Source organism: Drosophila persimilis, unplaced genomic scaffold (assembly GCF_003286085.1).
Source record: "Drosophila persimilis strain 14011-0111.01,24,50 unplaced genomic scaffold, DperRS2 tig00000000-arrow-pilon, whole genome shotgun sequence".
Lineage (NCBI taxonomy): Eukaryota > Metazoa > Arthropoda > Insecta > Diptera > Drosophilidae > Drosophila > Drosophila persimilis.
This window is the reverse complement of record NW_020825288.1, coordinates 21,742,162-21,770,152: the sequence shown is the minus strand read 5'-3', so window position 1 is coordinate 21,770,152 and position 27,991 is coordinate 21,742,162. Positions and strand designations below refer to the sequence as shown.

Genomic DNA, 27,991 nt, shown 5'->3' with positions numbered 1-27,991 from the left:
TAATTTGGTTTTAGTTTGCTTTCATCAAATCGAAATCTGAAACAATCGGGGCGATATTATGGATGACGTTCCACCTGAATGAACTAAATTCCACCTTAAAGGAACTTGAATTGACTAAAATAAACCTAAACTGGCTCTGAAAAGAAAATTAAAGCTGAATCATAAACAGTTTCACGAGTCCCCTTATTAACGATTGCTATCGAATCATCTGTTGCTATCGGAGTGCTCGCACGTGTAAAACGAAAACATAATTAAATGCGTTGTAACTTTGCCAAAATTCAGTAAAAATGGGTAAATTAAATGTCACTGTGCTGCGCTATCTAACGAAGGAGGATTTCCGCGTCCTCACCGCCATCGAGATGGGCATGAAAAATCACGAGCTGGTGCCGGGACCATTGGCCGCGGCCATAGCCAACCTGAAGACTGGCGGTGTCCACAAGCTGCTCAAGGAGCTCTGCAAGCACAAACTACTGTCGTACGAACGTGGAAAAAAGTGTAAGTGAGCGAATTAGCTGGAAAATAATAATATTAACGCATTTGGCCTTACAGATGATGGGTATCGCTTGACAAACACTGGATATGACTATCTGGCCCTGAAATCTCTTACATTGCGTGGGTCAGTGAGCTCTTTTGGCAACCAAATTGGGATTGGCAAGGAGTCAAACATTTATGTGGTGGCCGATGAGGAGGGAACTCCCATTTGCCTGAAGTTGCATCGTCTGGGACGCACCTGCTTCAGGAATGTCAAAGCCAAGCGAGATTATCATGGACGTCGGCACAAGGCCTCCTGGTTGTATTTATCGCGAATTTCGGCTACCCGAGAGTTTGCCTACATGTCGGCATTGCATGAGCGCGGCTTTCCTGTCCCGAAACCCATCGATTTCAATCGTCACTGCGTTTTGATGGATCTGGTCAATGGTTGGCCCATGTAAGATCCGAATTCGCGCCACTTTGACTGCATTTTTAATGCATTTCTTTTTTCGTAGGACCCAAGTGCACGAGTTGTTGGATATTCCACAAGTCTATGATGACCTCATGAATCTGATTGTCCGTTTGGGCAACTCTGGTGTGATCCATGGCGATTTTAACGAGTTCAATTTGATGCTCACGGATGCGGGAAAGCCTATACTGATCGATTTTCCCCAGATGATGTCCACCTCGCATGAAAATGCTGAATTGTAAGCATCACCAAACGATCCTCGTAACGACTCTATTAGTAATCCAATATAATCTTCTATAGTTTCTTTGATCGCGATGTGAACTGCGTTCGCGAAATGTTCCGTCGTAAATTCGCCTACGAAAGCGAAGATTATCCCAAGTTCAGCGATCTGGTGCGCGATGATGATTTGGATGCTGAGGTGCACTGCACTGGGTATGGCTTCACCAAGGAGATGGAACAGGATCTGTTGCAGGAGTATGGCATGGTGGAACAGTCGGAGGACGAAGAAGATGAAGGTGAGGAAGATGAGGCGCCTGCTTTGGTGACAGCGGCAGCTGTAGAGATCGACGAGTGCCGTCGTCAGGTGGAGAATGAGGTGCTCTATAGCGAGGCGAAGCCAGCTCAGAAATCAGATGATGCCATTCGTCGATACATTGAATCGTGTACCCAATATTTGGGCAATCTGACTGTGGGTCCAGAGATTATCGATGCGGAATTGCCATCGAAGCCAATAGCCTCCGATCCAGTTCCAACTCCAGAGTCGAGGCCTCAAGGCGATGTTCCACTTGTTGCTCCTGCACCTCAAGGCATTGTTCCACCAGTGGCTCCAGGTGCCGACGCACCCGCAGAAGATGCCAAATCCATTAGCTCCAATGACCTGGAAACAGATGAAATTCCCGAGCTGGCCGGCTTGGATCCCAACTCCCGCATGTATCGCCTGAAAATGGTCGAGCAAATGCTCAACGATGCGAGAAGTCAGCGCTCGTATTCCACCACGACAAGCACAATAGCACCATCCGTTATCACCGATCGCATACGCCGCAACATGGACATCAAGGAGAAGCGAGATCAGCGCAAGAAATGCGTGGCCAAGGGCGAAGCCAGCGCCATTCATCGCCATCGCAAGGAGAACAAGGATGTGGTGAAGGAGTATGCCGGTTGGGACTTTTAAAATAAAAAGGTATATAATTTGTTGGTACCTTACACTTTAGTGATACCTAATTTAATGATAAAAACGAAGCCATCCCAGATAAACGAGATTTGAAGATCAATTTGTGGCGATCTGTTCATCTCGGGTAACACGTGTAAACTCGGGTAAACTTACTTTTATTATGTACATTTGTAATAAACAGCACTCGCTCGTTCTTTATCTAGTGTAATCTGTAAACTCAACAAAGAGCGCTATTCTATTCAAACAATTTGCTCGAGATTTCTGTGATTCAGCGGAATGCTACCCATTCATATTATAGTAGGATGATTTCTTTCGTTAGAATGAGTGCTTTGACTCGAAGGCTTCCGTCTCCATTCACGAGGGCTCGCTGTCGGTCAAGCACTTGAGATATAGGGAGAACTGAACATGTATTGTAATAAATTTACACGCTGTTTCCCATACGGAATTCGTTCAATTGCTGCATGATAATGGCGTACTTACACTTATCATTTCTCCCACCTCTTAGAGGAGGGCTATATAAAAACAATGCACTCCTATTAACAAAAGCGCACAAACGCAAGACCTGAGCTACGGTTAGGACCATGCCCAAAGAAGCCACAGAGAAGACACATCCGGCACCTGCATGGCTGACCCAGGACTACGTGCAGGAGAAGTTGCGGATCTTCTTCAAAGATGACACTCTCAAATTGGAAAAGCTGATCATCAAGCCAGCCATTGCGAATGGCGAGAACTTTGGCAGTGTGATGACTCGTATCAATTTGGAATATACAACGAAACCCTCCAAGGGCACACAGACCACTACGTTTTTGGTGAAGACTACTTTTACGAGCAAGGATCCGGCTGCTGATGTGCTCTTCCCTTATGGCGTTTACGTCAGGGAAATGGATATGTATGAGAACATCCTGCCTCAGTTGGCGGAGATAGCCAGACAGGAGCTCAAGGATCAGCGGAAACTGTTTGCGGCCACCGTCAACGTGGATCGCGATAGGGGCTCCATCATCTTTGAGGACATGTCGCTGGGGCAGTACAAGGTTGCCGATCGGCTTAAGAAACTGGATCTGGAGCATACGCATCTGGTGCTGGAGAAAATGGCCACCTTTCATGCCACAGCTGCAGCTCTAAGCGAACGGAAGCCAGGCATTTTTGCCAAGGATTACGATCGGGGATTCTTTAATAAACATACCCGTGCCTACCAGCCGATCATGAGGAATCTTCTCAAGGCCCTATCTCGCTCGTTAAAGCTGGACAAGGAGCTACAGCAACGCTACCAGTCGAAGATCGATCATCTCGTGGATAATATCATGGACTATGGCGAACGATCCACAACCATAAGACCCGGGGACTTTGTGACTTTGGCCCATGGGGATCCCTGGACTACAAACTTCATGTTCCAATATGACGCAAAGGGACATCCCAGCAACATGATCTTCATAGACTTTCAGTTTAGTGTGTGGAATTCTCCGGCCATCGATCTGCATTACTTCTTCTCCACATCGGTGCACGATGATCTTCGGCTGCACCATCAGACGGAGCTGGTGCAGTTCTACTACTATAAGCTGGTGGCGGGCCTAAAAAAGGTCAATTATGGCGGCAAGGTCCCAACTTTGTTTGACTTTCAACTGCAGTTCAAGGCAAGAGCCTTCTACGGTGAGTGGAATACAGTCCTAGCTAAGGGATAATTGTACTTATAATTTCTCTTCCCTAAGCTGTTTTCTGTTCCCTACTCTTCGAGCCTGTAATGCTCTATGAGGGCAAGGAGGAGTCATCCATGGAACAGGTCCTGTCAGAGTCCGAAGGCGCCATACGGTATAAAGATAGTATCTTTCAGGTGGAGTCCATCAGAAGGAAATTGCATCTAACACTTCCGTTTCTGGATCAGCAGGGATTGCTGGATGAAATGTGATTTACTTAACAGTAACAATAAAATTGCAATTTCACCATTAGTACCTTCTGGAAAAAAAACTGACCTGTACAGGAACAGAGGGATAGGTCCTCATGGTTGTGGGCAATCGAGATATCGTTGAGCTCTTGTCAAACATCAAAGGCAAACATTAAATAAAATCTACCTGATAACACTTACAGGCACTTAAATTCGTTGTGCTGAAGATAGTTAACTAGCTGTCTGGTAAATACACTTGAGCACACACATTAGGGGGAAAGTAAATAGTAATTATTTTATATTTCATATTTCATTTGGTTTACAATACATATAACACATAAGTCTCGAGTCTCTTAGTCGGTGACGTCCAGAAGACCGATGCGATCAAAGGCGGGCAACAAATTCTTTACTATCTCCTGGAACCTCTTATTGCTGTAGACCACCCGCCTGAAGTTGCGTCCTCGCTCATCGTCCTGGATCAGGGCATTGAAGTCCGCATTGTCTGTCTGATCATTTAGCATTATACCCTGGCAGGCCAAAGACACACTGACGGCTGTATAAATGAAAAGGGAGTTATTTTTCTCTCTTTCTTTATAAAGAGTCTGTTGTGTTTACTCACCAATGAATTTCCCCTTTTCCAGCTGCAGGACAAGCTGCCTGAGCGAGGGTATATATCCACCATATTTCAGATCCTTCAGGGTATCCACTAGCACCTTATGATAGAACTGAATCAACGCATCCTGCTGGTGGAAGCGTATTTTATTCTGCAGAGAGGTGTTGAATAAGTAATGCAGATCCACGGCCGGCGAAGACCAACTGGAGAACTGAAAGTCGATGAGGATCATGTCCAGGGGTTCCTTTTTCTCGCCATATCGTAGCATCACATTGTTCACCCAAAAGTCGCCATGCACTAGCGTGTTGAACTCATCTGGCTGGGGATCATACACCCGCGTTGAGTACTCCATCAGACGCTTGACCAAGGCCCTCAGCTTGTTGCCATAGTAGCTGCCCAGCTCCGGACACTTGTCGGCGAACTCTGCCCCCATCACCATCATGTTCTGAAAGAAAGGACCAAAGCCCTCCGTGTGACGATTGAAGATTCCATGATCCAATTTTGTTAGGACTCCCGGCTGTCGTTCGTTGAGGGCAGCGGCGGCGGCATGCATCTTGGCCAGCTTTCGGAGAGCCATGTGCGTGTGTTCCAGGTCAAAGCCCGCCAACCGATCGGCCAGTACATGCTTGGACACAGCCAGATCCTCGAAGATGATCGCATCGTGCTCATAGTCCACGTGCAAGGTCTGGGCAAAGAGCTTCTCGGGCTCCTGTGTACCATCGATGAGGTCACTCAACTTGGGCAGGACTTTTTCATACATCAGCATCTCTGTCGTGCTGGCCTGGTAGCCGGAAAAGATGCTGGATATGAAAGGATCGTTCTCGTAGGTTGTCTTCACAATGTAGTATCCTTCCTCTGGAGTCTTGGCGCCGCTCTTGACGTAGGTCACTTTTACTCGGGTCATGACACTCGCATAGTTCTCCCCCTTGGCTGTGGCTGGCTTGATGTCCAGTTGGGTGATTCTCAGACCTGCATCCTTCTTCTTGCTCTGCAGCAAAGACTCCAGATAGGACTCGTTCAGCCACACGGGGGAGGGATGAAAGTCTGTCGCAGCATCTTCTTTGTTCTCTTTATGCTGTTCAACCATGATGCTTGCTTTAACTTTTGAGTCTGAATCGTTGAGGCGGAAAAAGCGCCCAATTTATAGTCAGTCGGTGTCGGGTGGCCACAATCTCATTCTCCGTCAGATCCCACATTATGGTATGGCTGTAAAGCAACCCGACTCAGACCATTACGTAGCACCTTCCGAACAGGGTCTCACTGCCTTCCAGATCTATCCACAGCTGAATAGATAAAGGAATCGCTTAGAGCTCGCGACACATACGAGTACTCGACCGTATGAGATAGTACAGTGTGAGTGGCACCTCCACAGAAATCGGTACAAGTATATAGGTACCGTACCTACTATATCGGACTATATAGTAAGTTTCACCATGTGACGTAAGTGTGGCACTGCCGTAAATCATCTCCACACCGACTGACGACCACTTACGTAGCGTTTTAAGATCACTCTCGATCCAGAGACAAATTTATCTGCTTCACAACCCATAAATCCATCTTAATGTTTCTTATGCAAAGCCCTTGTTATATATATTTATAGATACTATACACGATTACGAGAATATCTGTAGATCGTAGTGATGGGTCTCGTGCCTTGGGGCGGTGTCTTATCTGATAAAGAAATGTCGAAAAATGTCACGCAGTGGCAATGGATGATATACTGTTATCTTAAGTGATCTTTAAGTAATTTATGTGTGAGGCTGGGTGATGCTCTTTAGTTCTGATCACCAATAGTTATATAGATAGATGGAGACGAGAACGTGCAATGACTGCACCAAGTTGAAGCTCGTTACCTGCGGATTCCAGTCAGAAACTGAAACTCAATGCAATACCCACCGAATGCCCACATTTTAACCTTTGGATCCGATGAGACCTTATGAAAGCTACATATATGATCCAATGTTATTCCTTCTTTATACCTAACTACAAAGTTTTAATACGAACAAGGGATTTCCACATGGCTTATGTGCATACAATATAATGATAGATATGTATATGTGTTTGAGCTGAGATATTGAGCTGCGTATTCATGAAGGTAAACCAAGGATAGCTTTAAAACAAGAATATATGTATGTATATTTTATGGGATCGGAGATTTGCGTGACAAAACTTTGATCAAATCATTATTAACCATTCCAAATGGTTATATATACGTACAGTATGTCAAGAAAATCTTTACACACTGAAATTAAATTACATTTTTTGACTTTGGATAAGAAAATAATGGCCTTTGGTTCAAATTTATCAAATTTTTTTTTTCCTAACCATTCAGGGATTAATTATAAAGTAGTTAGTGAAAAAAGAATAACAAAACTATAAATAGGTAATTTACAAAACAACAAAAACAATGATTACTCATTTTTGACACTGTCAAGAAACTCTTTACACATTTCGTTTTCGAGCTCTGTTTTGATCTCGTTCTTAGAAAAAACGGGACTTTACCGTAATCTATGCTTCTGGCGTTGCTCAGTGCTGCTCTATTTTTGCATTGACTTTGATTTGGTTGCGAAATTTGTATGTATATTTAATAATACTCTTATGTATATATTATATTATATTATATATTATATTAAAAACTATTATTAACCTAACCAAACACGTATCATTGCCGCCTAGCGGCACTGGTCCACTTCCAGCAGTCCCTTCCTATCAAAGAATGGCACCATAGCCTTCAAATTTTCCTGTACTTTTGGGTTGTGGTAAAGGCGATTCTTGAAACGAATGCCACGCTCATCATCGTTCATCAGGGCATTGAAGCAGGCATCTGTGGCATCCTCGCTGATCATCACCGGCTGGACAACCACAGTCGAGTGCAAAGCTATGGGGAGACAAAGAAATACCCTTAGTAGAGATCTAGTTCTAAGGATCTGGAGATCCCCCAGGGGACTACTCACCAAAGAAACGTTTTTGTTCAGTTTGCAGCTTGAAATCAAGAAGACTGGGTATGGGATTCTGACGGTAGTGGAGCTTCTGCAGGGTATCGGTAAAGATGCTATGATAGAACTGGAAGAGACCGCTCTGCTGATCTCGACGCAGTGGCTCCTTCAGCGAAGTGTTGAAAAGATGATGCAGATCGATGCAGGGCGATCCCCAGAAGGAGTACTGGAAATCGATGAGCAGGACATCCACGGGACGACCCGTGGAGGGATCGTATTTGAACATGACATTGTTGGTCCACACATCGCCATGTGCCAGGACATTTACATGTCCCGGCGTGGGGGTAAAGCACTTCTTGCCAATCTCCATGTAGTGAGGTGCCAGCTCGAAGAGTTTCTGTCCATAATCCGCCAGTTTTGGCACCTGACTCATCCATCGGGCGGCGGCCAGTAGGCCACCCACAAAGTACCCGCTATAAGCGTTCGTATAGCGATTGAAGAATCCACGATCGTAGCTCTCCAGGCAGCCGGACTGACGCTCATTCAGCACCGCCGAGGTGGCATGCATCTTGGCCAGCTTTCGCAGGATGAGATGCGTGTGCTCCACATTCAGGAGTCGCACGCGATCAGCCATCACATACCCAGCCACTGAGAGATCCTCGAAGACGATCGCAGTGCGCTCGCGATCCACATAGATGGCGGTGGGAAAGATGGGCTCAGAGTCACCGATCTCCTGGAGAAGAGCGTTCAGCTTGGGCAGCACGTCCTCATAGATGTTCATCTCACGATTGAAGATATCATAGGGCGCCATCAGCTCCTTGCTCAGCTCATCGTCATCGATGGCCGTCTTCACAATGAGGTTCTGTAGTTGCTCTTCCTCTAGATTTTTGGACAGCGTAAACCGTAGGCGTGCTCTGGTCAAAACACCGCCATAGTTTTCCCCAGCACTCAAGGCGGGATTTATTTCCAGCTTGACAATCTTCAGGCTTTCGTCATTGTAGTAAGAGCGCAGAGCATGCTCTAGGTAGTCGTGGGTCAGCCACTCTGGTGCGCCAGCCATTTTGTCCAATCTCCGAGTGAATAATGATCACCGAAGCGCACTCGTCCGCCTTTATATCTGCCGAAGGCAATGCCTTTGTCAAGGTGAAAATGATACTAGATTGAAATGCTGATGCTCTCGTAACTGTATCTGTATTTGTATCTGCGTATCGTGTGTTTGCCTTTCTTTAATTGCATTCCGCTCCTCCAGATTTGGGATGGAAGCATTATATGTTTTTATTCCCCTCGGCAAACATTTGGGGATTACTGTGCTCTCTGAAGATTCGTTTGGCAACAGGCCGGCCCCAGAAATGCGTAACGTGTGCCAAGCACTACTGGCCCGCAGGTCTCAAGATTAATGTCTTTTATATGGATGGGAACAGTTTTTTTGGCTGATTAAATACCTTTAACTGAAGGAAAATTACCATTTCTTTTGGAGCCCTAAGGCAGGAAAAGTAGGGCTCCATTAAATATTTAGAAGTTATAGTAAGACATTTGTATTTCAGTGTTTTGTTGCTTGGTGTATCACGCAGATTCCCATTCAAGGCAATAAGATTCCCATCGACAGGCGCTCATTTGCTTATGCATACAATTTTGAGGTCTTGATGATGGCAGTCTATTATTCGTATCTCATAAGTGCAATGTATCTTTAGGATTGTTTGCCCAGACTCAGTTAGTAAGTGCTTTAATATTTGACTAGAACTTTAAGGAAACCGTTTAAAGCGTGATACAAAACTCTTTTTATATAATTTTAAAACAAAGTTGAAGTTAGAAAATGTGAACAAATTTTAATATTCATATTATACATGTTTTTTAATTTAAAAAATGCAACATATTTAAACAATTTTTTTATAACGGTTCCATTAAGTTTACCAAACAACAAAATTAGTTGCTTATTTCGATTTTTTAATGGCCTCTATTGAATATTTGAAACAGCAAACATTTTTCCATATTTCACCCGAATGCTTATAATATATGTCGAAAAAAAATAGAATAGAATGAAATAATTTTTTTAATATTTTTTCCTTGATACTTTCTTTCAATTTAAATCCATCAATCCACATATATTATTCTTAGAAATCCATGAAGAAAGTAGTTTCTTTAAATGTCTCTATTGATTTTTTTCAACGTATCCCTTTGTTTTAGTATCCAGCCTTTGACGTAGGTTGTTCACTCTTTGAAGAGATGATTTCAGTCAAGAAATGCTTGGCGTTTCTGAGCTCTGGCATAAAACACTTGTCGTCGTCGGCTTCGTTGTCGTCGTCGTCCATCCCTAAGCCCACACCAAGTGCTATATAGATTAACAGGTTTGCCAGCGACCGAAATCCAAACAATCTGTCCGATTAGGCAGTAGCCATGCCGCGGCGTGAGAGTGCCAGCCACGAGGCATCTTACTCAGATGCCTTCGGGGGTTTCGGGGGTGCTTGCGCCCCAATAAAAAGAGTAATCTGTAAGCCCGCGTCTATATTTACATACGTCTGAGATTTTATGGGGGTATTATAAATCACAATTGTGACGAATGTACGTGGGAACAGCTGCAGTTTTCATATAAAAGCTGAGGTGCTCTGATTTTTAAACACCATATCGCAAAACAAGATCATTTATCATCATGTCGGTTTCGGATCTGATCGGGGCACTCGATGCCATTCCCAAGCTTAGTGGATCCGCTGCTCCTTCTACCAACTCCAATTCTGTTATTATGGATGCTCCTGATTGGCTGACGGAGAGCTATATTCAGGATGCGCTGAGGGACTTCTATGGAGATCAGAGGATCAAGATCACCTGCCTGCAGGTCCATCCCGCCCTGGGAAAGGGTGAAAACTATGGCGGAGTGCTGACCCGAGTGAAAGCCCAGTTCACGAGACGCGACGGCACCTGCCAGATCGGTCACTACATTATAAAGTCCTCCTTCGAGAGCGACGAGTTTTCCAGGAACGCAATGGAACCGTATGACATCTTCAATCGCGAGATGTCCATCTATGAGCACATTCTGCCTAAGCTGAAGGCTCTGCTCCACGAGATCGAAGATGGGGAGGAGATCTTTGCCGAGACCATGGCCGTAGACTACGATCGTTCGGTGCTGATCTTTGAGGATCTCAGTGCGCGGAAATTTGTGATGCCCGATCGTCTCACCGGACTCGATCTAAAGTTGGCACGTCTTGTCCTTCGGAAGTTGGCCAAGATGCATGCCACATCGGCGGTGTTGAACGAGCGCGAGGATCATGCCTTGGAGAGCTATGATCGAGGAATGTTCAACCGTCACACGGATAACTATGCCCCCTGCTTTCTGGGCATGCTACAGGCTGCCAGTCGAAGAGTGGCCCAGTGGCCTGGATATGAGCTGTATGCCGAGAAACTGGAGGCTCTGTTGCCTGTCTACATGGAGCTGGGCAAACGCGTCTTCGATGTGAGTCCCGGCCAGATCAATGTCCTGGCCCATGGCGATCTGTGGACCAACAATGTTCTTGTCAAGTATGACAAGGAGACCGGCGAAGCGGAGGATGTGATCATCATTGACTTTCAATATGTCGCCTGGGGTTCACCAGCCATTGATCTTTTCTACTTCCTGAACTCCTCGCTGGAGTTTGATCTCCATCTGAACAACCAGGAGGAGCTGATCCACTACTACTTCAACATCTTCTCGGAAACACTGAGGAAACTCCGTTTTAAAGCTGCCATTCCCAGCATGCACCAGTTTCATCAGCAGTTACAAGAAAAGGCCTTCTATGGTGAGCAGTACACGATTCTCCTGCGTTTATTTCTGGAATAACTTTATGGTTTCTTCTCTGATCCTTAGGCATGCACACAACTATCTCCATCTTACCCATTCAGCGGAATGTGGAGTCGGCTGATGCCGATTTCAATGCCTTAATGCAGAGCAATCAGCGGGCGATCAACTTCAAGAACGCCTGCTATGGCAATCCTGCTACTCAGAGGATAATGCGACAACTCCTTCCCAAGTTCCACCAGGAGGGCTTGCTCGATGCGGATCAATGATCGAGAGTGTCACCCTTAAAACTGTGTTATACTGTACATAAAAATTAGATAAATCTTATATATGTTTATGGACAAATGTACATATATTCCTTAGGCTAGTCAATAGTTAATCACCCATATGTATTTGTATATACCTGTTATATTTTTATTATTCTTCGTGATTATAGTAAATGTTTGAATTATGTAGAGCTAGATTCTCAATACTTCAGTATAGGTATTTCTTATAGAGTTAAAGTCTATTTTAGTTAATATTCTTGATATAATTGATCTCTGTATACATGAAAATAGCCAACCGAAAGGCGCTGTAGTATGACGCGTAGAAAAGGAGAGAAAGGTAATGAATAATAGTAGGTATAACAAAGCTTTTTAGAGATCAGAATACAGGTTCATAGACAATGATATTTTTAGCTGAAAAGCTTTCCAAAAGCTTCAAGATTTGTGGAGTCTACAATAGATACTCTACGTATGTATGTATATGAGCGCTTCAGTGGGTGTAACTACGATTATTTAAACAAATATGTACATACATATGTATGTATGTAACAGAAACTACAAACTACAATCTAAAATATCTACTATTCGTAACTGTTAGAATTGAGTATATTTTTTCGCATAGTAATGTTAGCTAATCAGTAAATTTGTATTGCATTATCAATTGCATACAATCGCAGACCTCTCACGGTGAAAATTAATATTTGCGGGTAATAACTCTTATTAGTTGTTTCTGTTTACCTCGGACTTAAATGAACGTAGTACGAAAATTGAAAAGCTCTCAAGAGTAAAATTATCCAAAGGATTTGCTCACCATCAGAATTATTTCACAATATTTTTCAATATTGCACTTCCAGCAATCAATGTGTTTTCCTAGGCAACAATTATAAGGACAATAAGGCTCTCTGATTAGATAAATGTATTTCACAACACAAAACTCGAAATTTCGAAAAGCTCAGACAATTTCGTTTAAAGTGTGCCTTCCATCAAATCAACTGCTTCATTCAATAACCAGCTCGCACGGAATACGTAGCCGTTCAAGCTAATATAGTTTTTCCTCTACTCTAAACAAAATGACGACTGAAAACTTGGAGCAATTTAACGCCGACGAGCTGGAGGCCCCAGAGTGGTTAAATGCTAAATTTATAGGCGAAATTCTGAGCACGTGTGAGGGAGCGCCAGAACTGAAAGTTACCGATCTGAAAATATCCCCGGCGAGCGCCCAGGGTGATCACTATGCGAGTATTATGTTCCGCTCCCTAGTTGAGTACACAACCCGCAAGGGAGTGTTCACCAAGCCACTGATCATTAAGACGATGCCCGAACAGGAGGGCCACAAGAAGGACATGCTAAGTGAATCTCATTTTTTCGAAACAGAAATTGGAATGTACACCAAAGCCCTGCCGGAGTTTGAGAGGATACTGAAGCAGGCGGGAGATGACACCAAGCTATATGTCCCGTGCATCTATCACAGTCTTGAGCCTCGCCAGGTTATGATCTTTGAGGACCTGGTGCCGCAGGGATACACTGTCATCCGGGATCGTCCGGTTAGGGAGGAGGAACTATGCAGAGCCTACTCGAAACTGGCCAAATGGCATGCCATCAGCATGAAACTGCTCAATGAGGTGAGCTCTTTAATCTGCAAACTATTGACTCAATGTCCGACTAAGATTCTCTTTTCAATAGCAACCCGATTTTCTGAACGAGTTCCAATATGGTTGGACTGAAGTGCCAGCCCTGATGAACGATCCCTTTATGACTACGGCAATGCCTCCCTTCATTAAAATGCTGGAACGATGGCCAGAGCTGAGGAAGTACAAGCCGCACTTTGAGAAAATAAAAGATACCTACCTGGACATGGTGAAAACCGTTCTGCAAGAGTATCGCACAAATCCACAACCTGATGGATATTACGTGCTGTGTCACGGAGACTTTCATCTGCGGAATATGATGTTCAGGCACAACAAGGAGACAGGCGACTCCGAAGACGTCATGCTGGTGGACTTTCAACTGTGTAATACCAGTCCCATAGCCGTGGACTTGATATACTCCATCCACATGCTGATGGAGCCAGAGCAGCGCTGGACCCATGGCGAGAAGTTGATCAACTATTACTTCTCTGTGTTGGTGGATACTCTAAAGAAAGTGGGTTACAAAGGTGCAATGCCTACCCAAGAGAAGCTCTGGCAACAGATCCATAAGCTGAAATATTATGGTAAGTCATCCATGTCATTTAAAACTCACTTAGTTCGAATTTACATTTCATTTGGTTTCAGACTTGTTTAATATGTTTACTTTTTTGCCATTAATTTTGGGCATCAAAACGAATTCTTTTACAATGAATGGTCTGCTTCAAGATGCAGAAACGCGTCAGAAAACCTACTATCAGGATGTATACGTTAAGGATATCATGAAATTATTACCCAAATACGAACAAATAGGCTATTTTGAGGATCTATAGATAGTTTTTTTTAGTTACTATCGAATAAATTTTACAATGAATGCGCATTTTTGTATCTGCTTGTTTTTATTGTTATCCCAACACCAGGCTATTCGAAGAAAAGTATATATTTTCAATCAAGTACAGCATCCATACATACATATGTAGCTATGTGGTAGCTTTTCCACTAAAACTAGTTCTCATCGTCAAAGCTTCTATGAGATAACGAGTACCAGAAAAGCAGACGCATGCTTATTCGACAAAAACTACTAGTAATTATAATTCTAGATAGGAAATATGGCTTAAAATATACTCTTTCAAAGGGCTTCTACTTTGAAAACTACAAAATAAAGCAATATTTTTTTATGTAATTTTAGAGGATTATATAGGGTCATATGGGTACGCATTTTGTGAATTTTCAACTGATCCAAGCGCAAGGACTAGATGGACTATATTATAAGATTATATGTTCATTATAAAGTAGAAATTCTTTTTATTTCCGATACTCAAAATGAGTATTGGCGTATATTAGATTTGTGGTGAAAATGGATGTGTGTAACGTCCAGAAGGAATCGTTTCCGACCCCATAAAGTATATATATATATTCTTGATCAGCATCAATAGCATCATCAATCGATTGAGCCATGTCTGTCTGTCCGTCTGTCCGTCCCTATCAGCGCCTAATGCTCAAAGACTATAAAAGCTAGAGCAACGATGTTTTGGATCCAATCTTCTGTGATATATCGCTGCTATAAGAATATTTCAAAACTTCGCCCCGCCCACTTCCGCCCCCACAAAGAGCGAAAATCTGTGGCATCCGCAATTTCGACGATACGAGAAAATTAAAAACGCAGAATCGTAGAGAATGACCATATCTTTTAGACTGCAGAATCTGAATTGGATCGTATTATTATTAAACCCCGCATCAAGGACGAAAATCTGGGGATATTCACAAATCTCAGAGACTATTAACGGTAGAGTAACCAAATTTGGTATCCGCACTCCTGTTAGATCTCACTATAAAACGTATATCTCAAAATGTCGTTTAATATTAGCGGCGTCTGCCGGAGGGGAGCCATACTGACTAAGTATCGGGTATAAATTAGAGTTGCGATGTCCGCAGCAACTCACAACGTTCCCCCTCGTTTTCTCTTAGTTCTAAGCATTATTGTAAAATTAAAATACCCTATTAAAGGGTATAGTATAGTATACTACTTAAAAGATAATTAAAAAATAATTGTTTGCAATAAAAGCTTTAGCATCGGTTCTAGTTCTACCACCGGTCCAAAACTTTATTTATTAAATTTATTTTTAATAAATTAAATTACGTTTTTCTATGCATGTTTCAATCAATGGAAAAGATAATAAGACAAATGAATTTCACAGAGAATTGTAAAGAACCTCGGCCAAAAAAGCGCAGACAAAGCTCAGAGAAAGCTCAGCCGAAGCTCAAATTTTTATTTAAAATGAGTGCGCAACTATTTGTTATAAACACAACCTGTTTGCCACCCGTCCCGTGAGTTTTAACAACAAGTGATTAGATTGTTCTGCCACCAAACAAACAAAATGCCAGATAACTTAGATACGGAACAGTTTAACGCCGACGAGTTGGAGGCCCCAGAGTGGCTGAATGCTACGTATTTGCAAAACATTCTGAGCACGTATGAAAGTGCACCAGAATTGAAGGTAACCGATCTGAAAATATCCCCAGCGAGCGCCCAGGGAGATCACTATGCCAGTGTTATGTTCCGCACCCAAGTGGAATACACAACCGGGAAGGGCGTGTTCAACAAGGCACTGATCGTCAAGACAATGCCCGAGGAGGAGGGACACAAAAAGGAAATGCTTAGTGAAACCCATCTGTTTGAAACAGAGATCGGAATGTACTCCAAGGTTCTACCAGAGTTCGAGAGGATATTGCAGCAGGCGGGCGATAATACCAAGTTGTATGTACCGTGCATATTCCATAGCGTCGAACCACGTCAGGTAATGATCTTCGATGATCTCGTGCCGTTAGGATACACTGTCATACGCGGTCGTTCAGTTAGGGAGGAGGAAGTGCGCTCTGCCCTTTCCAAATTGGCCAAATGGAACGCCGTCAGCATGAAAGTTAACAATGAGGTAAGTTTCTAAGAAATCTTCTCTATAATCCATATCAAAATATATTTCTCTTCCAAATCAGAATCCCGAGTTTATCAAGGAATTTAAGTATGGTTTGTTCGATTTACCCACTCTGTTGAAAGATCCAATGGTAACCACCGGCATGGCCAATTTCATTGAAATGCTTGACAAGGTACCTGATCTCAAGAAGTACAAGCCGCACTTTGAGAAAATAAAGGACTCTTATCTGGAGCGCACTCGTGCCGTGATGGAGGAGTATCGAGCAGACCCCCAATCTGATGGATATTACGTGCTTTGCCACGGAGACTTCCATCTGCGTAACATGATGTTCAAGCACAACAAGGAGACAGGGGTCTTTGAGGATGTGATGTTGGTGGATTTCCAGATCTGTAATATAGTCCCCTTAAGCCTTGACTTGATCTACTCCATATATATGCTGATGGAGCCAGAGGAACGCTGGAACCATGGAAAGGATATGATCAACTATTTCTTCAACGTTTTGGCGGATACACTCAAGAAAATTGGATACAAAGGCGCCATGCCCACCCAGGAAAAGCTCTGGCAGCAGATCCATCGCCACAAATTCTATGGTGAGTAGTTCATCATGTTTAAAGTGGGGACTTTTGGCTAACAGCTCCTTTTTATCATTCCTTCCAGACTTCTTCTTGCTTACCACTTTTCTGCCCATGATATTGGCCATCAAATCGAATACCCTTAAGATGCATGACATTATTCAAGACGCGACAACGCGGCAGAAGGCTTACCTCATAGATTCCTACATTGCAGATGTAAGGAAACTGTTGCCCCAATTCGAGAAAATGGGTTACTTTAAGGATCTTTAAGGCACAAAAAGCAACGAGCCCATCTGGTTCTGATCTATGTCTTTCGAGTCTCTATAGATTACGAGTACTTAATTTCTTTGAGCACCGTCAATACGACTCTCAACTGTTTGTTATCTCTATAATGCACTGTGAGTTGGAAATGATAAGTAAACATTATATAAGAAATAAAAGCTGCTCTTCCAAGCAATAGAATAAAATCACACCAGTATTTCTATCGTACTACAGGTTAACTTAAATTATCTTATCGAGGGCTTTTGTGTGTAACCGTAAACATTTTAAAATATATTTTAACAGATTTGGACAGTTATTTGTACAACATTTACTTTGATTGTGCTCTTCCTATAACAAATGGGTCTATCTTCAACCCATGGAATCAATGAATATATATGAATACTATTGTTCGATTTATGCTCTCTCTGGCTCTCCGATCATCTTATTTATCCAAAAATCCAGAGAGCTCAAACTCTTTAATTGTGCGCTGCAAGAAGGCACGGTATTTGGGGTTCTCGACATTCTCCCGCCGGAATTGATCGCCGCTCTCGGTGCGGGAGTTGAGGTCTTCGAGATTTTCAAAGCCAGCTCCCTCGCGGAAAATCAGAGGCGTGAGGCAAGTGGCGCCAATAACACCTAAAACAGATGATGATTATAGAAAGAACGTCTGAAAAAGGGGTAGGGGAAATACTTACCCATCAGGCTGGTGTTGATAAGGTCGATATGGATTTCTTTGAGTGTGGGAATGTGTCCTTGATATTTGAGCTTCTCCAGGGTCTGCTTCAAGACCTGCTGGTACGTCCTTACAATGTATTTGAAGTGAACCTTGCGCACATTTTCATTGAGAGAGCCGTAAAGGAAGTAGTTGAGATCTATGGCTGGAGATCCCACATATGCCAACTGGTAATCCAGCTACAGAAACAAATTATAAATAGTTTGTAAAATGAAGAGTCCAAACGATTGAATGAGGATGCTACTTACAGTCACCACATCATCGGGTTCCTTGGTCTCGTTGTTGATGTGAAACAGGAGATTGTTAATCCACAGATCCGTGAGGTTGAACACACGGAAACCCTTCTCGCTCTCGTCAAACATGGCCAGAGCTCTTTGGAGCACATTCTCGGCCAGGATGAACATCTTCTCGGTGATCTCCTCATAGCCCTTCCAGTGGGCCAGCTCCTCCGCTACGCAACGAATGTTCACGGGGAAGTAGGTAAGGAAGTCCCGCCGATCGGGGTTACGGGAAATGGGCGCCTCATTGAAGAACTCCAAGACCTCGGGACTCTCCTTTGCTATGACGGCACTGCAGGCATGAAGCTTGGCTATCTTCTCGACGGTTGGCAGAACATAGTCCAGGTTTAGGAGACGACCGCGCTCGAAGTTCTCAAAGCCGCTCATCTTCATATCCTCCAGGATGAGGAACGGTTCCGGCGACTCCGTTGTGTAGTAGCACGCAGGGGCTATCTTGCTATTGTCGCCAATGGACTCCAGCAGAGACTGCACCCTTGGCAGTACCTCCTTGTAGGAGAGAATCTCGCGCTTGAAGAGCCTGCTGCGCTGGGCCACGGCTCCAGTTTGTCCCTTCGGATGGTCCTTGATGATCACCGAGAACTTACTCTTGGCAGCCTCGCCTCGCTGCAGATTGAACGTGGCCCGGTGCATTTCGCTGGCAAAGCCCACAGCAGTGTCTCCGACCTGGGCGCTCTTAACCAGCAGCTCGCTGACGGTTAGTGTCTCCTCCTTAAAATGCTCCTTGAGCACATCCTGCAGGAACTCCACGGTCAGCCACTCCGGTGCAAGGTAGTTCTTCGTGCCGGTTCCCATTTTTCTGTGTTCTTTCTTTTATTTTTCCAAGTCACCTGACTGCCGCAGCGTACAGAAAAAAGACTCCAAAGCAGCTGTGGCTCCAAAGTAAGAGTATGGGGGCAAAACATGTGACGATGGGAAAGCTTTTTATGGAAGCTCTCTCTGTTGATAAGCTGATATTCTCAGCTGAAACCAAAAAAATGTACAAAAATCAGCTGATTTTCTCAGCGGAAATCGATAAGATATAATCGATAACAAAATTTTAAATTTTGTACTTTGTTCTTACTTTCCCGCTGACTCGTCATACACTAACGAGCTGAGCATACATTGAAAGGGAACGAAACAAGGCGTCATTTGTTTACGTTTGGATGAAGAAGAAAGCAAAAACTTGTATTTATTAAAGGTTGATAGGTGAGGAATTCTCACATTTTGCATTGAAGAAAAACAGATCTGTTCATTACCTGATATTAATACACCTTGTGCTTTGCCTTTTCTGCCTTAGTGTGGGTATGTGTTTGTGAAATGTGGAACACCAAACTGGATGGCGCTGAAAGCGAATCAGTTATGTTGTGGAACGTATTCGCAGTGTGGTATTATTGCTTTTGTGGAACTTGTGCCTCGCTCTATTCAAACATCACACGCTCTTTCTCTCCAAAGATAATAATTTGACAAGATACGACATGATCTAAATAGAAACAGCTGTTGTGACAGCTTGGGCATATCGGCTCTACAAAAAGTTATTTCCATCTCCATAGGAATATCCATAGACTCTCCTATAATAGGGTACCCGGTGTGATAAGAAGGCAACGTACTAGCGAAAACAAAACCCCAGTTGATTTCTTTGGCTTATTTTCTTAAGAAGTATAATAGACAAACACGGCCGCAGCTAAACAAAAGATAAATCTTTAAGATAGTCAAAGTCACTCACAAGATACAGTAGAATTATATATAGGTACACCTAAGTAGAATCGCATTCAAAAGTCTAAAATGCCACGCCTATGCAGGAACGGAAATATGCTGAGAACAGAACGGACGTACAGGGGATTCGTGTAGACCTTGGAGCGAAAGCGATCTCCCTCCTCGTCCGCCTGCATGAGCTTCTGGAGACTCGCCTCCGTATCGACGGGCAGAAGGATGAACACCAGATGGGTGAAGGTTGTAAAATAACCTAAGAATAAGAGTTATAAGAATACGTAACAATCCCTGGGTTTAGATCTCTACTCACCCCAAAACCCATACTTGATCATGCTCATATGGAGCTCCCTTAAAAGAGGCATCCGTTCGCTGTAGTTCAGGATCTTTAAACAGCGCACCAGATGTGTGTGATAGATCCTAACGAAGCAATCAAAGTGCTTAATCCTTATGCTATGGTGGGCCGAACAGATAATCAACTCCCACAAGTCCTGCGAGGGACTGCCCCACTTGCACAGTTGAAAGTCCACAAAACGCAGTTGATTGATCTCCCCGGATTGGGTATAGCTTAGCATTATATTACTGGACCAGAAGTCCCCATGATTCAGCACTTTAAATTCCTGGGGATTTGTGTTAAAGCAGCGGGCCACAGATTGCACAAATTGATCGGCTGTGGGCTGAGCGAACATTATTGATTTCCTTTGTGGACAGCTATTAATTCTGTACTTACAATGCGACTCACGTACTGCTCATGATCCGCCAGACCCCATTTGGCCATGGCCGCCTTGTAGCTCTGGACACGGGCCTGATATGATTTCGATTTATTGTAGTTGGCGGGCAGGTAAGTTCGTTGGAAATCCTCTGGAAAGGGGCCGTTCCGCTGACGCCAGACAGCGCTGGCCGCATGGAATTCTGCTAGCTTCTCGAGCACCCTTCTCATATGCGGCATATCGAAGCCCTTCAGACGATTGATATTTCGGAATTTCTTAGTTTTGAGATCCTCCTGGACGAGGCAGATGCGACCATTGACATTCTCCGACCAGTGGCATTTGGGGGCAAACTGTACTGTCGAGCCTGACTGCTCGTAAAGCTGCTCCAATTGTGGTATAATCAAATCGTACATTTGCTTCTCCTTGGGAAAGATATTCAGGGTGTTGACGAAGCCATTACCCTGGGCATCGTCCAGCATGGTCTTCAGCACGTAGGATTTCTGCTGTGAGAATCCATCTGCGCGCAGTGTGAATGAGGTAATTGTCAGTGCAAACATCAACCTCTCAAGGGTCCACCCCCTTTTTCTCACCTTTCATTTCAATGTCGACGATAATGCGCATCAGCAGCGAAGTATAGGTCTCGCCCGGAGGCGTGGCCGGTATAATTGAGAGATTCAAGATGCGTCGGAACTCCCGAAACTCTCGCTTCAGTAGTTTCTTGAAATAGGCCTCGTTGACCCACTCCGGTATGCGGACAGAACTAGTTATGCTGAATTTGTTGCTGTTATCGGGCATTTTGATGGAAGATTTCACTTCACTATGCTTTCGGATCGGATCGTTTAAGTTCTCGGTTGTGGTATGTTGTTCTCGAACCGAACAGTGAGGCGCAACTGTTTTTCTGGCGTTCTGTTTTGCCTGTTCTTATCGAGAATGTTGTTTCTTATTTCGGTTGTGCTAGGTGGGGGGTGGCAGGTGGCAGGTGGGGGGCAAGGTAAGCGCTCACTTATCAGGCAATGCCAATTTGCCCGCCCCGTCTAACTGGTTCGTCAACAGCTCGGACACTGAGCATCGCATTCATCGCTCGTTTGCCTGATTTGTCTTGGCCCGAAAGTCGCTCTCACACGACAGCAGGCGATACTGTGATAATTGAAAGAGCTTTTCCCCTTTATATTCATTAAAAGTTCTATGTGTGAGAATACTATGGGGATAGGGATGGTCGAGTCTTATCAGCTTTGATGATGTGAATGCCTGATAACAGGGTGTAGGGGGAAGCTCTTCTATCTCTTGGGGTTGCAAATGTTATCCCTTGTTTATTTCCCATTTTTGATAGTCGTATCTCTCAGACCCTACAATCTCTACTGTCTGTTAAAATCCGGGGGCTCTACCCCCCACCCCACCCGCATTTGCAATCGAAACTATTTCAAGTACTGACCCTGCTCATATCAATTGATGAAGCTTGTTGAAACCAGATTCAATATTCACAGAAATTTATTCAATGGAAAGAATGAAAACTGCTTCGATCGGTATTCAGTCGTAGTCAACGAAGTTGAACAGTCCCCGGTTGCAGTAAAAGGGATACACCTCTTTGATGACCTCCACAAATGCCGGATTCGTATAGAGACGTGTGCGAAGACTCCTGCCAGCATCGTCCTGGGACATGAGGATGTGCAGATTGCTATCCTTATCGGTCGGCAGCAAAACGGTAGATAAATGACTCATCACCGGAAAGAAAGCTGAAAGAAAAGTGCATCTAAAGGGATCATACAAATAAAGATTTCACAGAGAACCCACCGTAAAAAGTATTGTTCTTTTTGTAGAGGGCAGCGTTCAAATCCCGCAGTTGGGGCAGCAATTTCTTGTGGCTTAGTATGGCCAAACAATCGATGAGATGTTCCCAATAGATCCTCACAAAATTCTCATATTCCCTGAGGCGCAATTCCCTGCCAGCTGAAATGGTGATTATGAAGAGCAGGTCCTGGGCAGGACTACCCCATTTGCAGTGCTGAAAATCCAACAGAAGAGCTTTATCCAAATTGTTATACGAATTGTACTTAAAGAGGATATTGCTGGACCAAAAATCGCCATGAGTGAGAACATTAAAGTCATTGGCATCGGTTTTAAGGGATTCCAAACACATTTGAATGTACTGCTGAGGAGTGGGCTGAAATAGAGATTAAAGTATATAAGATTTGAAATCTTCATTAAGTTTAAAAACACATACGAAATTCTCTAAACATCTCTCCTCAATTCCCCAGGTCAACATGGCTGCTTTGTATTCCGTGACCTTTGCGTCGAATCCTCGTCTGCTGTGCGCTGTATTATCCTTATGTGCGAAGCCATGCTCAAAGTCGATGGAATACGGTCCATGCCGATCCTCGTACACAACACTGGCCGCATGGAGCTCCGCCAGCTTACGAAGACTCATGTTCATGTGTTCCATATCCAAACCCTTGCTGCGATCCACAGTTACGAATTCCTGCGATGACAGATCCTCAAATATGAAGTACAGGTAGCCATCCATTTCTCCAATTTCCAAACACTTGGGCACCAGTTGAATGGGATGTCCAGCCTCGCGATAGAGCTGCTCAAAGGCGGGTAAATAAGTGGAGTACATTTGCTGCTCCTTTTGGAAATACCGGAACTCCTCGACGAGCCTTCCACCTTTGTCCAACTCGAGGGTGGTCTTGACTACATAGCTCTGTCTCTTAAGGCTACCATCTTAGAGATGTTTAGGACATATAGTCTCTGATTCTGCTGATGCACTATCTCAGCTTACCCTTTAGTTCCAAGTCCAAATAGACGCGCGCCAAAATTGAGGTGAAATTACTGCCTGGCGGGATGGCAGCCACAGGTGTAAACTGTACAATTTTATTATAATTTGGCTCATCTTTGGACAGCAGGACCTTGAACTTGTCTTCGCTTAACCATTTAGGGATAACAAGACTTTCGTTAGGGTTCTCTATCTTCGCCATGGCTCTGATCTCTGACTGATCTTGACTGAAACCTAAACTTGACTGACTCTAAAATATATTTTATCAAGCAAAGATATCATATCTCTAGATAAATTTGTCCCTAGTAATCACGTACAGATAAGACTAATTAAACATTTTAAGGTAAATATAGTATAGATTCCTACTATCTATATTTTATTTGCCAGCAAAATAGTTTCCATAAAGTAATCAGACATCGTAATCACCATAGTTGAGCAAACCGCGATTGTACAGAAAGGGATATAGATCCTTCATCACACTGCCAAAGACAGGATTCGATACAAGACGCAACCGCAGTCTTTCGCCCTCTTCGGTTTCTGCTGACAGATTGTGAAGATTGCTATCCTTGTCGGTTGGGAACAATATGATTGGCAAGTGGTTCATCAAACTAAAGAACGCTGCAGAGAGGGAGAGAGAGAGAGAGCGACATTTTTCAGACATTCGATAGGAAATCTCTTTCAAAAACCCACCGTAAAATGAATTCTCCTTTGCATACATAGACCTCTGAATGTCTCTGAGTGTGGGAATGGGTTTCTTGAACTTCAAAACCTTTAGGCACTCGACCAGACGATCCCAGTAAATTCTTACAAAGTTTTCGAACTCCTTTATACGAATATCTGTGGCCGCCGAGAGTATAATAAAAAATAGAAGATCCTGTGCAGGATTGCCCCATTTGATGATCTGGAAGTCCACGAGGATTAGCTCATCAATCTTGCCATTTGGCAGATAATTGCTCATCAGATTACTGGACCAGAAGTCACCATGATTCAGGACATTAAAGTCATTTGGAAGCACATCCAAGCAACTCAACGATTGAGCCCAATACTGATCCGCAGTGGGCTGGAATAAGGAGATCTTTAAAGTCCCTTTCCTTTCGTTATTTCCATTAACTTACGAATTCCTTGACATATTTCTCCGCATCCGTCATGCCCCATGTCATCATGGCCTTCTTAAAGGCCGATTCTTTTAATTTAAATGCATCCATGTGGAACTTGGATGCCTTAAGGGTGACGAAACCCTCAAGGAATTCACTGGGATAGGGTCCGTTCTGCTCCTCATAGACCGCACTGGCGGCATGGTATTCGGCCAACTTGTGCAGAGCCCGCGTCATATGCTCCAAGTCCAGGCCCTTGGTGCGATCAATATTCTTGAATCTCTTGACGCACAGATCCTCGAAAATGAAGTGAATATTGCCCTCGCGCTCCTCCGTGTGGAGACACTGCGGTGCCAGCTGTATCTTCCATCCGGCAGCCCTGTACAAAGCCTCGAAGGCAGGAAGATAGGTGTCATACATCTTGGCCTCCTTGGGGAACAGACCAAAGTCGTTGATGGCACTGCCGCCACGCTCGTCGGGAAGCATAGTCTTGAAGATGTATGTTTTAGTTTTGACACTGCCATCTGATGAAGATTATGTTACTCTTTCTCTAAGTTTTAGTTATAGTTTTATGTATCTACCCCTAACCTTTCATTTCCAACTTGATGTAAACCCTTATCATAGTCGAGGTAAAGTTCTCCCCCGGTGGAATCGCCGCCACTTTGGTAAACTTTAATATCTTAACATGATTCGGTTCGTCTTTGGCCAGCACTCCAGTGAAGTACTTCTCATTGATCCAATCGGGAATGATCAGGTGCTCGTTGGGATTAACTATTTCCTCACTCATCGTAGCGTCTCCTATTTCTAATGCCAGCACGACTTCTCCCTTCAATTGCTACTGAGACACTGAGCACAGCACTATTTTTTATAGGCTCCAACCCCTTATCGACTGTAAAAAAAAGTTAGCAAATATTAGATACTCTTCTAGTGAGTTGGCTGTTTTGGTTAGCTTAACTATCTATTCAATCTTATCTATATTATGACTCTAGTGGTTTTTACAATTTAAGTATTCATTTGCATGGTTGTGATTTTTGTCAAGTGTCTCGTTTGTATAGTCTGGAAGAGGGAAATATAATCATAACAATATAGAGATATATAGAGATAGCTATGGTAAGGGCTTGTCTATCTGTCTGGGTTTACAAGTCTCTGGGGGATAGAGCTATTAGATTTATTGATTTAGTGTCGCACATCATGCACCAGCGCCCATCGGTCGGTCCTGGGTTACTTTATGGTGAAATTATTCCACGGATCTATTGGGGTCGTATCGCTATATAATAGAGTGTATGGTTTCATTGATAGCAATTTTTCTCAGTTTGTTGCCCCATCTGAAGCGAGGAAATCGCTAGAATCGCAAATCTATTAAATTCTTAGTTTTTCCCAGTATTTCTGTATCAGTGACTTTCTTTATATCAATTATAAATATCAAGATAGGCAAAGAGTTTGCTGAAAACCAACTCAACTTGGAAACTAATCAGCACGATAGTATGATAGCACGTACAAGATTTTTTGGTTTTTCACCATTACGAATGTTTCCTGCTGATTGTAGAGTTCAATAAATTATATATACATTTCTGAGATAGTGTACACTCAGTTGGAGCCCCATTCAAAAACTTAATTGAAACGACACACGCATGATTAGAAATACATATATGTATACAAATATTAATTTTTGTTTTGCGATCGTGTGTCGTGTGATTGGATTGTGTGTGAAACCTGCTTGGGGCTGGCTGGCTGTTTTTTTGTGTTTGTTTTCACAGTTTATTTTTTGGCCCCGTCATAGTTATAGTGAGAATGTGGGCCGGACCGTAAGACGTCAGCATACACCATACTCTAATCAGCACAACAATTAATGCAACTAAGCGTTGAGTCAGTTTTATCATCTATATTCCATATATCGGCACTGCTTGGTTTGGATTTTAATGAATGAATCCAGTAAGTAATATTTTTCCATTTGGTAATTTTATTTTTAATAGAAATCATTAAAGTTAAAAATGCCGCGATTATAGAAAAATGGATACAGGTCCTTCATAGCCTCCACATATGTGGGATTTGAAAATAGACGCAGACGGAACTTGTGCCCCACCTCGTCCTCGCGCATCACGTTATGCAAGTTGGAATCCTTGTCAGTTGGAAATTTGATGAGCGGCAGATGATTGAATACCGCCATGACAGCTGTTGAAGAAAATTGCCTTTCATTATTCGTTTTAAAAGGAAGTCAATCGCTAAAAATACCGTAGAAAGTATTGTGCTTCTTGTACAAGGAAGTTTGAAGATCACGCAATGTGGGCAATTTCTTCTGGTATTTGAGTAACTTTAGGCACTCTACAAGACGCTCCCAGTAGATCCTGATGAAGTAGTCGAACTTCTTGACCTTGATATCGTTGGCGGCTGAGAGAGTGATGAAAAACAGCAGGTCCTGCGCAGGACTGCCCCACTTGCAGAGCTGAAAGTCTACCATAATGAGCTCATCGATCTGGTTATTTTCGAGATAGTTGCTCATCAGATTGCTGGACCAGAAGTCGCCATGGGTGAGAGTATTGAAGTCCAAAGGATCTCCCGTCAAATTACTGGCACACACTTTTCCATACTGCTTTGCAGTTGGCTGACGGACAAAGAAGGGATATAAGAACATAATATAAATTCTAGAGAATAGAAGAGCTTTCTTTGACTTACAAAACTGTTTGTATACTTCTCCTGATCCTCCAACCCCCAGTCAGCCATGGCCTTTAGAAATGCTTCCGATTTCACCGCCCATCCATGCTCTTGCAGAGCTAGTTGTTTTTTGACAATAAATCCTTCATTGAACTCCGCGGGCAATGGACCCTCCTGCTCCACATAGACGGATGCAGCCGCATGGAACTCCGCCAGCTTATGTAGCGCACGTTGCATGTGTGGAAGGTCCAGGCCCCGAATACGATCGACATTCTTGAATCTCTTCACCGCCAGGTCCTCATAAACAAAGTTTATGTTATCCCCGCGCTGCTCTGCATGCCAGCATTTGGGTGCTAGAGGAATATCCTCACCGGCTGCCTTATAGAGAGCCTCGAAGGCGGGGAGAAAGGTCTGGTACATCTGCAGCTCTTTGTTGAAGATACCACCTTCGCGGATTTCCTTCGCACCACGGTCTTCCGCCAGCTCCGTCTTTAAGATGTACGTCTTCAGCTTGGTGCTGCCATCTATTGAAGGCCCCATCGATCTCAGTTCTGGTTATATCAGATCCCATATCTGTGGCTGGCTTACCCTTCAACTGCAGCTCCAAATGAACACGCAGCATGATGGAGGTGAAATTCTCCCCCGGTGGTATGGCTGCCACAGGCTTGAAGCTGAGGATTTTCACATACTCAGGCTCATCCTTTTCCAGGATCTGCTTGAAATACTCCTGAGTTATCCACTTGGGTATTACCAAGTGTTCATTGGGATTCTTGATCTCGTCCATAGTACTTTTCCCGTCAAAAGTTTAGCTCAAACTGGCTTCAATTTTCACTCTCAATGGTTATGTAGCAAAAACAGCTGTTGTTTTCGTTATGATAAGATATAATGGGAATGCTTTTGAAAACGGAACAAGAGAGTGGAGAGGGAGCTTTTGGTTCGAGTTCGATTATTGAATTTTGCAAATCGACAACTAGACCAGACCCCCTTTAGAGACTAGATAAGATTTAAAATATTTTCGCAACTAAAGAAATACTTACGCCAGTACACCCCTTACATAAAAAGTTTCGGCAAATTAAAAACTTTTCAGT

The 27,991-nt window shown here is 43.5% G+C and overlaps 12 protein-coding genes across 13 annotated transcripts; 5 read left to right on the top strand and 7 right to left on the bottom strand.

Moving 5' to 3' along the window:
* The first annotated feature begins 256 nt into the window (after window positions 1-256).
* Window positions 257-2,309, top strand: LOC6591881 (serine/threonine-protein kinase RIO2). The gene is made up of 4 exons (XM_002017043.2): window positions 257-495; window positions 550-928; window positions 987-1,178; window positions 1,241-2,309. Exons 1-4 carry the CDS (start codon window positions 288-290, stop codon window positions 2,109-2,111), a joined length of 1,650 nt encoding a protein of 549 aa, XP_002017079.1. The 5' UTR covers window positions 257-287; the 3' UTR covers window positions 2,112-2,309.
* Window positions 2,310-2,661: 352 nt separating this feature from the next.
* LOC6591880 lies at window positions 2,662-4,190 on the top strand. Its single transcript, XM_002017042.2, has 2 exons — window positions 2,662-3,758; window positions 3,818-4,190. The coding sequence occupies exons 1-2, from the start codon at window positions 2,693-2,695 to the stop codon at window positions 4,012-4,014; spliced, it is 1,263 nt and encodes a 420-aa protein (XP_002017078.1). The 5' UTR covers window positions 2,662-2,692; the 3' UTR covers window positions 4,015-4,190.
* A 69-nt stretch (window positions 4,191-4,259) lies between these two features.
* On the bottom strand, window positions 4,260-5,852 carry LOC6591879. Its single transcript, XM_002017041.2, has 2 exons — window positions 4,610-5,852; window positions 4,260-4,543 (listed from the first exon to the last, which is right to left on the bottom strand). The coding sequence occupies exons 1-2, from the start codon at window positions 5,688-5,690 to the stop codon at window positions 4,344-4,346; spliced, it is 1,281 nt and encodes a 426-aa protein (XP_002017077.1). The 5' UTR covers window positions 5,691-5,852; the 3' UTR covers window positions 4,260-4,343.
* Window positions 5,853-7,206: 1,354 nt separating this feature from the next.
* Window positions 7,207-8,614, bottom strand: LOC6591878. Its single transcript, XM_002017040.2, has 2 exons — window positions 7,558-8,614; window positions 7,207-7,481 (listed from the first exon to the last, which is right to left on the bottom strand). Exons 1-2 carry the CDS (start codon window positions 8,597-8,599, stop codon window positions 7,276-7,278), a joined length of 1,248 nt encoding a protein of 415 aa, XP_002017076.1. The 5' UTR covers window positions 8,600-8,614; the 3' UTR covers window positions 7,207-7,275.
* A 1,557-nt stretch (window positions 8,615-10,171) lies between these two features.
* Window positions 10,172-11,707, top strand: LOC6591877. Its single transcript, XM_002017039.2, has 2 exons — window positions 10,172-11,306; window positions 11,375-11,707. The coding sequence occupies exons 1-2, from the start codon at window positions 10,187-10,189 to the stop codon at window positions 11,572-11,574; spliced, it is 1,320 nt and encodes a 439-aa protein (XP_002017075.1). The 5' UTR covers window positions 10,172-10,186; the 3' UTR covers window positions 11,575-11,707.
* An 881-nt stretch (window positions 11,708-12,588) lies between these two features.
* On the top strand, window positions 12,589-14,075 carry LOC6591526. The gene is made up of 3 exons (XM_002017038.2): window positions 12,589-13,190; window positions 13,252-13,780; window positions 13,842-14,075. Exons 1-3 carry the CDS (start codon window positions 12,639-12,641, stop codon window positions 14,024-14,026), a joined length of 1,266 nt encoding a protein of 421 aa, XP_002017074.1. The 5' UTR covers window positions 12,589-12,638; the 3' UTR covers window positions 14,027-14,075.
* Window positions 14,076-15,524: 1,449 nt separating this feature from the next.
* LOC6591525 lies at window positions 15,525-17,155 on the top strand. Its single transcript, XM_002017037.2, has 3 exons — window positions 15,525-16,126; window positions 16,188-16,716; window positions 16,784-17,155. Exons 1-3 carry the CDS (start codon window positions 15,572-15,574, stop codon window positions 16,966-16,968), a joined length of 1,269 nt encoding a protein of 422 aa, XP_002017073.1. The 5' UTR covers window positions 15,525-15,571; the 3' UTR covers window positions 16,969-17,155.
* A 65-nt stretch (window positions 17,156-17,220) lies between these two features.
* LOC6591524 lies at window positions 17,221-18,848 on the bottom strand. Its single transcript, XM_002017036.2, has 3 exons — window positions 17,941-18,848; window positions 17,655-17,871; window positions 17,221-17,595 (listed from the first exon to the last, which is right to left on the bottom strand). The coding sequence occupies exons 1-3, from the start codon at window positions 18,781-18,783 to the stop codon at window positions 17,402-17,404; spliced, it is 1,254 nt and encodes a 417-aa protein (XP_002017072.1). The 5' UTR covers window positions 18,784-18,848; the 3' UTR covers window positions 17,221-17,401.
* Window positions 18,849-19,652: 804 nt separating this feature from the next.
* LOC6591523 lies at window positions 19,653-21,483 on the bottom strand. Of its 2 annotated transcripts, XM_026991259.1 has the most exons (4): window positions 20,978-21,480; window positions 20,408-20,904; window positions 19,991-20,354; window positions 19,653-19,933 (listed from the first exon to the last, which is right to left on the bottom strand). In XM_026991259.1, the coding sequence occupies exons 1-4, from the start codon at window positions 21,180-21,182 to the stop codon at window positions 19,740-19,742; spliced, it is 1,260 nt and encodes a 419-aa protein (XP_026847060.1). In that variant the 5' UTR covers window positions 21,183-21,480; the 3' UTR covers window positions 19,653-19,739. The 2 variants fall into 2 exon arrangements, with proteins under 2 accessions (XP_026847060.1, XP_026847054.1); XM_026991253.1 differs by lacking the exon at window positions 19,653-19,933 and having other exon boundaries at window positions 20,208-20,347; window positions 20,978-21,483.
* A 374-nt stretch (window positions 21,484-21,857) lies between these two features.
* LOC6591522 lies at window positions 21,858-23,432 on the bottom strand. Its single transcript, XM_002017034.2, has 4 exons — window positions 23,164-23,432; window positions 22,609-23,105; window positions 22,179-22,548; window positions 21,858-22,120 (listed from the first exon to the last, which is right to left on the bottom strand). The coding sequence occupies exons 1-4, from the start codon at window positions 23,357-23,359 to the stop codon at window positions 21,915-21,917; spliced, it is 1,269 nt and encodes a 422-aa protein (XP_002017070.1). The 5' UTR covers window positions 23,360-23,432; the 3' UTR covers window positions 21,858-21,914.
* A 69-nt stretch (window positions 23,433-23,501) lies between these two features.
* Window positions 23,502-25,079, bottom strand: LOC6591521. The gene is made up of 4 exons (XM_002017033.2): window positions 24,840-25,079; window positions 24,273-24,775; window positions 23,848-24,217; window positions 23,502-23,775 (listed from the first exon to the last, which is right to left on the bottom strand). The coding sequence occupies exons 1-4, from the start codon at window positions 25,036-25,038 to the stop codon at window positions 23,567-23,569; spliced, it is 1,281 nt and encodes a 426-aa protein (XP_002017069.1). The 5' UTR covers window positions 25,039-25,079; the 3' UTR covers window positions 23,502-23,566.
* A 1,132-nt stretch (window positions 25,080-26,211) lies between these two features.
* On the bottom strand, window positions 26,212-27,699 carry LOC6591520. The gene is made up of 4 exons (XM_002017032.2): window positions 27,492-27,699; window positions 26,925-27,427; window positions 26,484-26,853; window positions 26,212-26,423 (listed from the first exon to the last, which is right to left on the bottom strand). Exons 1-4 carry the CDS (start codon window positions 27,685-27,687, stop codon window positions 26,218-26,220), a joined length of 1,275 nt encoding a protein of 424 aa, XP_002017068.1. The 5' UTR covers window positions 27,688-27,699; the 3' UTR covers window positions 26,212-26,217.
* Between the last annotated feature and the right edge of the window lie 292 nt (window positions 27,700-27,991).

Coding starts and splice junctions, on each gene's coding strand:
- LOC6591522 (XM_002017034.2), bottom strand. CDS start 23,359: ATGGCGAAGATAGAGAACCCTAACGAAAGTCTTGTTATCCCTAAATGG. Junction 23,106..23,163: donor TTTGGACTTGGAACTAAAGG/GTAAGCTGAGAT, acceptor AACATCTCTAAG/ATGGTAGCCTTAAGAGACAG. Junction 22,121..22,178: donor AAAGAACAATACTTTTTACG/GTGGGTTCTCTG, acceptor CTTTTCTTTCAG/CTTTCTTTCCGGTGATGAGT.
- LOC6591881 (XM_002017043.2), top strand. CDS start 288: ATGGGTAAATTAAATGTCACTGTGCTGCGCTATCTAACGAAGGAGGAT. Junction 496..549: donor GTACGAACGTGGAAAAAAGT/GTAAGTGAGCGA, acceptor TTGGCCTTACAG/ATGATGGGTATCGCTTGACA. Junction 929..986: donor CTGGTCAATGGTTGGCCCAT/GTAAGATCCGAA, acceptor CTTTTTTCGTAG/GACCCAAGTGCACGAGTTGT.
- LOC6591880 (XM_002017042.2), top strand. CDS start 2,693: ATGCCCAAAGAAGCCACAGAGAAGACACATCCGGCACCTGCATGGCTG. Junction 3,759..3,817: donor CAAGGCAAGAGCCTTCTACG/GTGAGTGGAATA, acceptor CTCTTCCCTAAG/CTGTTTTCTGTTCCCTACTC.
- LOC6591877 (XM_002017039.2), top strand. CDS start 10,187: ATGTCGGTTTCGGATCTGATCGGGGCACTCGATGCCATTCCCAAGCTT. Junction 11,307..11,374: donor ACAAGAAAAGGCCTTCTATG/GTGAGCAGTACA, acceptor TCTGATCCTTAG/GCATGCACACAACTATCTCC.
- LOC6591520 (XM_002017032.2), bottom strand. CDS start 27,687: ATGGACGAGATCAAGAATCCCAATGAACACTTGGTAATACCCAAGTGG. Junction 26,854..26,924: donor AGAAGTATACAAACAGTTTT/GTAAGTCAAAGA, acceptor TTTGTCCGTCAG/CCAACTGCAAAGCAGTATGG. Junction 26,424..26,483: donor GAAGCACAATACTTTCTACG/GTATTTTTAGCG, acceptor TTTCTTCAACAG/CTGTCATGGCGGTATTCAAT.
- LOC6591878 (XM_002017040.2), bottom strand. CDS start 8,599: ATGGCTGGCGCACCAGAGTGGCTGACCCACGACTACCTAGAGCATGCT. Junction 7,482..7,557: donor TGAACAAAAACGTTTCTTTG/GTGAGTAGTCCC, acceptor GTCTCCCCATAG/CTTTGCACTCGACTGTGGTT.
- LOC6591525 (XM_002017037.2), top strand. CDS start 15,572: ATGCCAGATAACTTAGATACGGAACAGTTTAACGCCGACGAGTTGGAG. Junction 16,127..16,187: donor GCATGAAAGTTAACAATGAG/GTAAGTTTCTAA, acceptor CTTCCAAATCAG/AATCCCGAGTTTATCAAGGA. Junction 16,717..16,783: donor CCATCGCCACAAATTCTATG/GTGAGTAGTTCA, acceptor CATTCCTTCCAG/ACTTCTTCTTGCTTACCACT.
- LOC6591879 (XM_002017041.2), bottom strand. CDS start 5,690: ATGGTTGAACAGCATAAAGAGAACAAAGAAGATGCTGCGACAGACTTT. Junction 4,544..4,609: donor GGAAAAGGGGAAATTCATTG/GTGAGTAAACAC, acceptor TCATTTATACAG/CCGTCAGTGTGTCTTTGGCC.
- LOC6591524 (XM_002017036.2), bottom strand. CDS start 18,783: ATGGGAACCGGCACGAAGAACTACCTTGCACCGGAGTGGCTGACCGTG. Junction 17,872..17,940: donor AACCCGATGATGTGGTGACT/GTAAGTAGCATC, acceptor TTGTTTCTGTAG/CTGGATTACCAGTTGGCATA. Junction 17,596..17,654: donor TATCAACACCAGCCTGATGG/GTAAGTATTTCC, acceptor CATCTGTTTTAG/GTGTTATTGGCGCCACTTGC.
- LOC6591526 (XM_002017038.2), top strand. CDS start 12,639: ATGACGACTGAAAACTTGGAGCAATTTAACGCCGACGAGCTGGAGGCC. Junction 13,191..13,251: donor GCATGAAACTGCTCAATGAG/GTGAGCTCTTTA, acceptor TCTTTTCAATAG/CAACCCGATTTTCTGAACGA. Junction 13,781..13,841: donor CCATAAGCTGAAATATTATG/GTAAGTCATCCA, acceptor ATTTGGTTTCAG/ACTTGTTTAATATGTTTACT.
- LOC6591523 (XM_026991259.1), bottom strand. CDS start 21,182: ATGCCCGATAACAGCAACAAATTCAGCATAACTAGTTCTGTCCGCATA. Junction 20,355..20,407: donor AGCAGTACGTGAGTCGCATT/GTAAGTACAGAA, acceptor ATGTTCGCTCAG/CCCACAGCCGATCAATTTGT. Junction 19,934..19,990: donor GATCAAGTATGGGTTTTGGG/GTGAGTAGAGAT, acceptor TCTTATTCTTAG/GTTATTTTACAACCTTCACC.
- LOC6591521 (XM_002017033.2), bottom strand. CDS start 25,038: ATGAGTGAGGAAATAGTTAATCCCAACGAGCACCTGATCATTCCCGAT. Junction 24,218..24,272: donor AGAAATATGTCAAGGAATTC/GTAAGTTAATGG, acceptor TCCTTATTCCAG/CCCACTGCGGATCAGTATTG. Junction 23,776..23,847: donor AAAGGAGAATTCATTTTACG/GTGGGTTTTTGA, acceptor CCCTCTCTGCAG/CGTTCTTTAGTTTGATGAAC.